Source organism: Parasteatoda tepidariorum, chromosome 2, assembly GCF_043381705.1.
Source record: "Parasteatoda tepidariorum isolate YZ-2023 chromosome 2, CAS_Ptep_4.0, whole genome shotgun sequence".
In the NCBI taxonomy this organism is placed as follows: domain Eukaryota; kingdom Metazoa; phylum Arthropoda; class Arachnida; order Araneae; family Theridiidae; genus Parasteatoda; species Parasteatoda tepidariorum.
In genome coordinates this window covers 91,102,154-91,111,260 of record NC_092205.1, presented here as the reverse complement: position 1 = coordinate 91,111,260, position 9,107 = coordinate 91,102,154, and the positions used below count along the sequence as shown (strand labels likewise).

Sequence of the window (9,107 nt, the reverse complement as noted above, 5' to 3'; positions counted from 1 at the left end):
TTTAATTTGTAATGAATTGAAGACAGAAAAAATTATTTTACCGTAATATACACATCTGTAACAGCAAATGATCATGAAATTGTAAGTTATGTTGTTGGTAATAGAAAGGTAAAAATTATTGAGAAATTGTTCTTCAAATGCTTGGCGTGTTCTGCTTCAATGTTTGGCATGTTCTGGTTAGTTTTTTCAAGTTCTACAGCTGTTCCTTAGGGAAATTTTGATTTTTATTTGGTGCTAAGAAAATGGCGTCCGTCATGGCCGATGATTTTTATGGAACTAAATGAAAACGTGATAAATTAATGTCTGATATTTACAGGCTCCCTCTAGAGGGCGTACTCGAGCGTTGCGATCGCGAATACTAGAGAAGAAGGACATAATGTTAAAACACGAACTAGAATTGATCAAAACACAACTCTATTTAAAAAAAAAACTGTCAATACCACCTTTAAAAAACTTAATAACTTTTAATTATTTTAAACATAACAGTGCTAACAAAAAAGAACAGCATACCAAAGAACAAAACAGGAAAAAACATCAGTGGCGTAACTAGATCACCCATCTCTTTTTAATTTATTGTCGTTTTCAAATAAATGATCTAGTTCATCACTTTTAACTTATCGTTTTCAAATAAATGATCTAGTTCATCGCTTTTAACACATAACGTATGAGCATGTTGTTGTTGATTAATTTACAGCGTCTGTGTTTGTTTTATTACGCCAACTCTCGAATGTTCTTTTGTTTTTAAACTGGCCTTATTTATTGATTATTACAGTTTTACAAATTAATTTTTGTCCAGCTTATCACACGTTAACTAAAGACTCATTCCGTAACAAACACTAAGGATTTAGTCCAACAGAAGCATTTTTCTGCTCCGTTCCGATAATCTCTTATCTCGGGGAAAGATCGAGTACTTGTCCCCTCCCCGTTAGTGTGCCTCTATGCTGGGCCCACGAAAACTGCAGTGCAGTGGAAGAAGAAAAGAACGACATCCAAGGTTGAACAAAGATCCGAAGGACCCTGGGCAAGATTTTTTGTGGGTCCCTTCCTTGAAAAAAAAAGAAACTAATTTTCATATTTTGCAGAATTTTTTTTTATAAAAAGCTAATAAATTAACATTATTCCCTCAGCAGTCCCGGGTACCATCCTCTTGCCCCCTCCCCGTCTTGAGTACAACACGTAAGCCTCTAGAGTAGCATGCAATTTACATGCGACACCGTCACATGTAAATGGCACGCATAATTTTCTAAAATTGCCATATAAAATAGAAATGGCTGCTAATTTTTCAATTAAATTCTAGTATTTTAAAATTTCCCATACAGTTAAAATGTGTACCCGGTTACCCCACTAGTGGTACCCACCGGTCGAATTTTTTTTCTTTAAAGTGTTATGGCAAAGAAATATCTTAAGAAAATCTCAAAGAAATATCTTAAAGGAAATTTTCCTATTTTGACCACAAAAAAAACGTTCTTTTTATGAAGAAACATCTGAATTTTTTTTCTTCTTCTTTCATTCGATTTAGCGTGGGAAATAAAATCCTTAAAACCAAATTTCATAAAATTCTGACAATTGGGGTTAGACAAATAAAATGTCGAAACTAATAAAAAAGAGGAATGTCGGCATTGGTTGAAGCAGATTGCCTGACTTTAAGTAATTCAATTCGTAAAACTTACTATTTCGTACTGCAAAGTATATAAATGTGATGACAAGTTTATAAAATAAATAAAAGTTTGTAGAAGCAAGTTATTCATTGGGCAAATTAATCAACCTAAGCAAAACTAACCCCTGATTAATGAAGTAAAAAAAAGTAGTAGAAATATTTTTTAAGTAATTCATTGCGTAAAACTAGCAATCAAGCGGGATGATGAAAATCTGATCCTAAAATAATAAACTAAAATGAAAAAAGGGTTAGAAAGATTTTCTTTCCTCAAATAAAAAATAGAAAAATATGTATTTTCTTTTCTCTTTATCTGGTTTTTGGTCTTGTCGTAATCCTGGAATTTATAAGTTTTTTTTTTCATTTAACTCGTACGTAATAAAATAAACTTGTCAAGTTTTGTTCGCTTTGATAGAAATATGCATTTAAAGATTAAAATTAAACATACGACGGCTGCTTTCGTATTCGACTAGAAACAGATACAATTTAACTCTTCCATTTAAAAAAGTGAAGAAATAAAAATAAATAAAGGAGGAAAGTTAAAAAAAAGAAACTGGTAGCTTAATTATTTTGCGAAAGAAAATGTGAGTGATTACCACGATCGATAAGGAATTTTTAGCCACCATCTTGGATATGTAATCATCAAATTTTAATAATTTTGAGTATCTAACGTAATTAATAAACACATAAGCTTACTGACATTAAATTTGAAAGTTCGGCTTTAATGAAAATTTATAACCTACAGAAAGAATTATTTCCGCATTTTTATTGATTCGTTATTGATCAGTCTACCTTTTCAGACAGATGGAATTTTTATTAAACACAAACATGACATCAATATTAGCATTATTCTTAAATAAGCAAATCATTTGCAATTACCATAAAATATTTATAATAAAACGTTTTATATGGGTGTGAATTTATGTTCTTCTTTTAAAGTGAAGCTTACTTACTAGTTTCGAAGTAAACATAAACTTTCTAAACAGATGCGTTCCTCGCATGATCTTTGCAAAACTATGCAAAAACTAATTTTATTATCATTTTATATTACAAAATTTGAATAATAAAATACATCGTAGATGCTTTTATTTTTCACGAAATATTTTTCTACTTTATTAATGTGCGTTTTGTTTTCAAGGGTGCCTTTTTCTACATATTTCATTTATTTTAATATTATTTTTTTTAAAATTGTCTATCTAAGGAAGTTTAAATATTATAAAATAAATGTGGCAGAAATAATATAAATAACTCATCAGCAGTCAACAACAGCTATAGAATGAAGAAATGTTGGGACTCGTTGTAGCAACGTGACGAACAATAAGAGCTATCAGCTGCACTAGATATTAAACAAAATTCGATATTTTTCAAGCACACAAAAATAGACGCCCATTCTCAAGACGCAATTGACCCTCATAGGGCTAATTGTAAAGACACGATTCCCAGTAGAGCACTGAAGTCAAGCATCACTGGCTGCGGTCAGTAAATGGATGGGTGACCACTTTGATCAGCCTGCGTAGGGACAGAGGGTGCACGGTATCGTGAAGTGCTGGACTTCGTGCGCAGGTGGTCGGGTTACCAAAGCAGGGGAGTCACCCTCTCTGCAGACAATCAAAATTGCGATGGCATGTCTTTGGATCATCCTCAGGGATATTTCCCAGACTGTCGCCAATCGCCCATTGGGCAGCTCTAGTGCGATGTAAATAAGGTACCTACCTGCAAAGACTTGCCAGACGTGATAGGGAAAAGTGATAGGAAACGTAAAGTTTCAAACAAAACAACGTAAAGTTAACAATAGACATGAACATTTTACCACCTCTCCATAGCGAGTGACGATACATTTTGCCCTGATTTGCTTGTCTCGGCTAAGCGGTTCTTCTAAATTTTTTTTCTTGCCTTTTTTTTTCATTTGTCTACTTTCTGTTTCCTATCACTCTATTTCGAATCACCCCATTCACGCCTGGTCAGTCTTGAGAATGAGTACACATTTTTTTGAATCCAGTACAAAGGGAAGGAAAATAATACTTAACTGTACAAGAGATATCTTGTTGATCTCTGGACACCATTAAAATAAAAGAGTATTTGGAACCACTTTCTCTCTCCAGCTGAAATCAGTTGTATAAAATTAACATATATTAAGTCACTTAAGCCGACGCCATAACACGAAGGAAACTTTTCATTGCAATTTCTTCTTCACCTCCAAAACAAATTTAAAATTGAAAGTAAAGAAAAAGTGGGTTCAGACAAACCTAGAGTAAGCCATGTAGTTTCAAATACTAAAAAGAAATTTTTAAAACATCAAAATTAAAATAAATTTTGAGACGATAACTTATGATTACGCAATGGAAAAATTCTCTTCCAATAATTTGATGGCATTTTGATATTTTGAAATTTTTCTTTCTGCAACAGAAACTTAATGGCTTACTCTAGGTTTGCCTGAACGCACTTTTTCTTTCTTTCTTTTCTTTTCTTTCTTCTTTTGAATTTTAAACAAGCAGTGGAGGAGAAAGAGAATTAGCAATGAAAAGTTTCACTCATGATCATACATGGCAACGTTACTTTTAAAAAGTAACGAGTAAAAGTACAAGTATTTTTAAAAAAAGTAACGAGTAAAAAGTAAAAAGTTCTTATTTTAAAAAGTAACGAGTAAAAAGTACAAGTAAAAGTACAAGTACTAAACAAAAAAAGTAACGATTTAAAAGTACATTTCTAGGAAATCGAAAATTCAAAGTAACCTAAAATTTTATTGAATAATATTCTTATGTTCTTTAATGTTTTTGCAAAATTGTTGTTATTTATTTAATTATTTTTAATTTTGAAAGTTATGGACATTAATTTATTTTTAAATTCGGAAGAATATTATAATATAATTTTATAATATAATCGTATAATATAATTTTAAAATCAAATATAATTTTAATATCAAACTTTTTATGGATTTGCACGAAAAAGAAATTTTATCTATTGATTTTTATTTTTAGTTTATTATTTTTATTTATTTAAATTACCATTAATTTAAAATTGTTTTACTCTATAGAAACGCGTTTTAAAAGCACAAACATAAACAAAGCAAACACGGATAGCTTTGTGATCTTTGAGCTAGTAAAAAATAATTGAATGTGCATGATAAGTTGAAACAGAATGTATTTAAACACGAAGTCAGCTGTGAATGCATATATATGGCACATTAATTTTATAAATTAAAAAAACATAAGCATTTTTTTTTTAAATTTAAATCCTTTTTTTTAAATTTTTTTTTAAGAAAGCTTACCGAGTTTTAGAAAAACGTAACGATTTCATTCGACAGTTCCGTTACAAATATTTGTACTTTTTTCCTAAAAAAGTAACGAAAGTACAAGTAAAAGTACTAAATTTAAAAAGTAACGAAGTACAAGTAAAAGTACGTACTTTTTACTTGTACCGGCGGTACAAGTAACGAAAGTAAAAGTACTGCCATATATGCTCATGATATGGCATCATCTAAAGATAAATTGAAACGAAAAGGAACGCACCACTGTAATTATCTCAAAAAAGACTGTTTAAAATAAATAACTATATAAGGAGTAACTTGACACTACATTAAAAATAGTTAAAATAACGGTAAATAAACGAGGGTCGACATTTAAGTAAGGGCTGTTTTGTTGTGTACACTTATAGGTGACGCTTGCGCCGCAACGAGAGCTTGTGTCGTGTCCCGGCATTCCTTGGGAACAACTGTGCTCAGTTGCAGCTGTGTAGGTAAACTGTACGATCAGTCCCGTGTCTTTAAAATGTTCAGATTTAACCAATCACCCGCCACACACGAGATACGGTTGGGAAGTTTTGAACCACCCTCCCTACAGTCCAGACATTGAGCGGAATGATTTTCATCCTTTCCGATATTTCAAACATCATTTTGGCTGCAATCACTACAACGATGACGAATACGTGAAAACGACCGTGATGTATCCTTCATAACGCATACATCCATACGCATGAATACATAAAAATGCATATGCATCTATGCATTCGTCTATTAAAGATTAAAAGTAAAGGAGGTTACTTTTATCTTTCTGCTTTATTACTTTCTAAATTATTTACGAGCATATGTATTTATGCATACATATGCATAAATACATAAAAATACATATGCATCTATGCATTTATCTATAAGTATCCATATGCAATCATTCATTATATAGTAATTTTTCTATCGATCATCAAATTGAATTCTTTCTGCTGCTATGTCATCGACATCTGAAATCTATTTTTAGTGTCGATTCTTCAAAAGTAAGAAGGTTAAAAATGGATGAGTCATCATCATCCATAAAAAGGTTTTCTGGATTCCTCCCACGACATGAAGATGAAATCTGAGCGGAACTTTTCATTCTTTTAATTTCAAGTAAAACAACTCAATAAATGAAATAGTTCTGGATGGGAGAACTTTGCGGAGAAGAGTAATAGTATTATTATGCGGACGCGTTCTGAGTTACTTGCAATAAATAAGTTGATTTTTTTTTTGAACAACAAGCTTGTATTTGCGCGATTCATAAACTGATACAATGTTCTTCAATTTAACATTTCTGGAGAGAATTTAAATAGAGAGAGACGGGGGGGGGGCACTTTAACCTCACTCACCATAACACGGATTTCCCGAAAAGAGATGAATACGATTTTTAAAAAAACAACATTGGCATTATTAATAGTTATTTTTACTGAAAAATGAATTATGTGTAATGATGATCACGATACATTAAAGCGCAAAATAATTATGTGCTTGCACTTCAAGAAGAAGAAGACCTCCCATACCCACACATGTGACCTATGACGCCAGCTCCAGCTAATCTTTATCAGCGAAAAAGACGTATCAAATTTGAGCTAACTTTCTCTACATAAGTTAGAATGTTAATTAACGATAAGTTAATTAAATATAGAGCAGTATCGCACATCGAATGAGTTAAAATATATTTCTTTTTCGTCTAGTTCTTTTACTTAGCTTAGATTTATTATTTGTATCGGCATTTTATTGTAACCGTGATATATCTTTGTTTTGTGTACCTGACAACTTCGAGTTTGTTCATGTTTCACGTGGCCTTGTGCCTGTCTTTGTGTAAATATATAGCGAACGAATTGAAATCTTTGAGAAAGAATCTTTGTGAAAGGACTTAGAATGTGCCACTTCAGAGAATCGATACTTCACGGGCTCGGCTTACTTGAAATAGAATGGAAAGAACAGTTGCTAACATGAGCAAATGTCCCGTTTCAACAACCAATCACGATCGAGATACCCAAACTACGTCACTTGCAGGCTTCATTATTATTGTTATAGAGAGAAATGAATCATTTTTAATGAAGTCAAACTTATTTTTCTCTTCCTGTTGGAAATTTTTTCGATACACTGTGACAAGCACATTTCAAGATCTTGTCATTCAGGCAATAACATCGTGAAATATCGGTGATTTTTAAACATTCCAATAACAAAATTTTGAAATGTATTCTCACGATATAATGCGATTTCTATAACGCACAAAAACTATTGATAGCAATCCTATCGCGACAGCAACGACCTCGAAAACAGCAATATGTCATTAAAATTGCAATATCGTCCAGAGCTGCTGCAAAAACAGCCCGCTGATGAATCCACAATTTAAGAAACACCTTTTTTATTATTATTAATTGAATGAGTTTTACAGTCAAATACATGATGAATGATAAAAAAACAGCTCCAACGTTGAGTTCTCATTAGTTTATGTTCTGTATGTCTTCCCCTTCCAAATAACCGGTTATGTGAAAGGGGAAGACGAACCGGTTTATGTATGAGATTATGTCATTGTAAATGGAAGAAATTGGTGGTTGTTGACTTCCAACGGTGAATGTTGACAATCATATAGTCGCTTTGGCAAATGTCCGAAATATATACTAGGTCTAGTTAACACTAGAAAGGTAGAAAATTAGTATATACCTATATTGCCCAAAAGCAGTCAAAATGACTGGATAGCGAATGCGTAAATAAATTTTTTTTAAATTAATTTTTGAAATTTTTTATATTATTTACAGTTATATAACAAGCTATTAGTAAATATTAACAATAAAAAAATGATATGTTGTACAAAATTCTAAGAAATTCTTTCATTATATACATCATTGTTTCTCTAATTGAAATTAAAAGCAATGAAAATTACTTCCTTAGGCAATCTAGTGCTAAGTGCCACTGCCCGGTAGTCATTTGTCCGGTATATCCCACACTGATATTTTTTTTAAGGTTCAATGACGCTGGCCGGTATGCCCGACATCAATGTTTTCTTAAGGTCAAGTGTCACTGCCTAGTATGTATTTTACCGGTACTCCGATGCTTCACCTAATCTATCTGGGTCATTCTCACAAAAAGGTGATATTTTAAGTCCCTTAGTAATAAATAATAGGAAATACAGCAGATTTCTTAATATTTTTCTTCATCATTTTTTGTAAAGTTCTAACTAACAAATCATATGCATTTCTGCTAAATGCATTTAATATTTCACTCTTATTTTTTAATAAACATAACTTCAAAATCCCCTCCATGGACGTCCCTACGTCTGTGACACAAAATAATTTTTAATGGCTGTTAAGCAATTTAAATGTTATTTTAATGATTTTTGTAGTTTTACCTAGTTAAATGTTTATAGTAACTTTTTATTTAATATTTCTTAAAAAAAAAAAGAAATTATTTTTATAAAATAAATGACTAGTAAACTTTGTCCAACAAAAATGAAATCTCCCTCCATGGACAATTAATATAGTACGGTAAATATGCAATAAAGGGCAGCATATGCGAAATCCCTATAAGACAACTGCTGGGAAAGTTAACCATTCCATTTTCTAATGTTAACTATCAGTTGTTTTTGTTCTCTTTGGTGTCAGTTTTGGATTGTTGTGTTCAACTGGGGTTTGGCAAAGTTCTCACCGTATACTCCGTGGACATCATAAAGAAGGTAAGAGAAAATTATTTTATTTTTGATAGATGAATTTTAGATTGCAAAAATAGTATATTTAATAAAAAGAACTGTCCCATTTTTGTAACTTTAAAATTAAAAATCAGCAAGATTCAAGAACTAGTTTTTGTCTCCTCCGTGGACTTGTTATGTCCACGGAGGAGAAGACACAGTCAATGGAAGAGACATTGTGTTAGATAACCATAATACAATTTTAGTAACTTAAAAACTATTTTCTTTTAATTGATATTTTTTAAAATGCAACAAATGTGTTAATTTGCTTGAATTTTTAAAGAAAATCAATTAAGTTTAACTTCTTCTTATCGGAGAAGTAAATATTGGCAATTTTTCTAAATAATTTCTGTGATGTTTAACATTTTTTTTCTCTTCAAATTTTAGGAAAAAAATTGCAAAACCAAAATTTAAGAAAAGAAAGCAATCAAATGTTCAAATGCAAAAGAGAAGGGAACAGAAAAAACTTAGTATGAGACAAGCTAGACAGAAAT

At 31.4% G+C, this 9,107-nt stretch overlaps 1 protein-coding gene across 4 annotated transcripts in view; it reads right to left on the bottom strand.

Moving 5' to 3' along the window:
• LOC107443257 (cGMP-dependent 3',5'-cyclic phosphodiesterase-like) overlaps positions 1 to 9,107 on the bottom strand; it is a 104,921-nt gene that overhangs the window by 64,634 nt on the left and 31,180 nt on the right. For all 4 annotated transcript variants that reach the window (XM_071177905.1, XM_071177906.1, XM_071177903.1 and 1 more), the window contains exon 5: positions 3,682 to 3,756. In XM_071177905.1, coding sequence (XP_071034006.1) covers positions 3,682 to 3,756 — 75 coding nt within the window. The remainder of the gene's footprint in view (positions 1 to 3,681; positions 3,757 to 9,107) is intronic.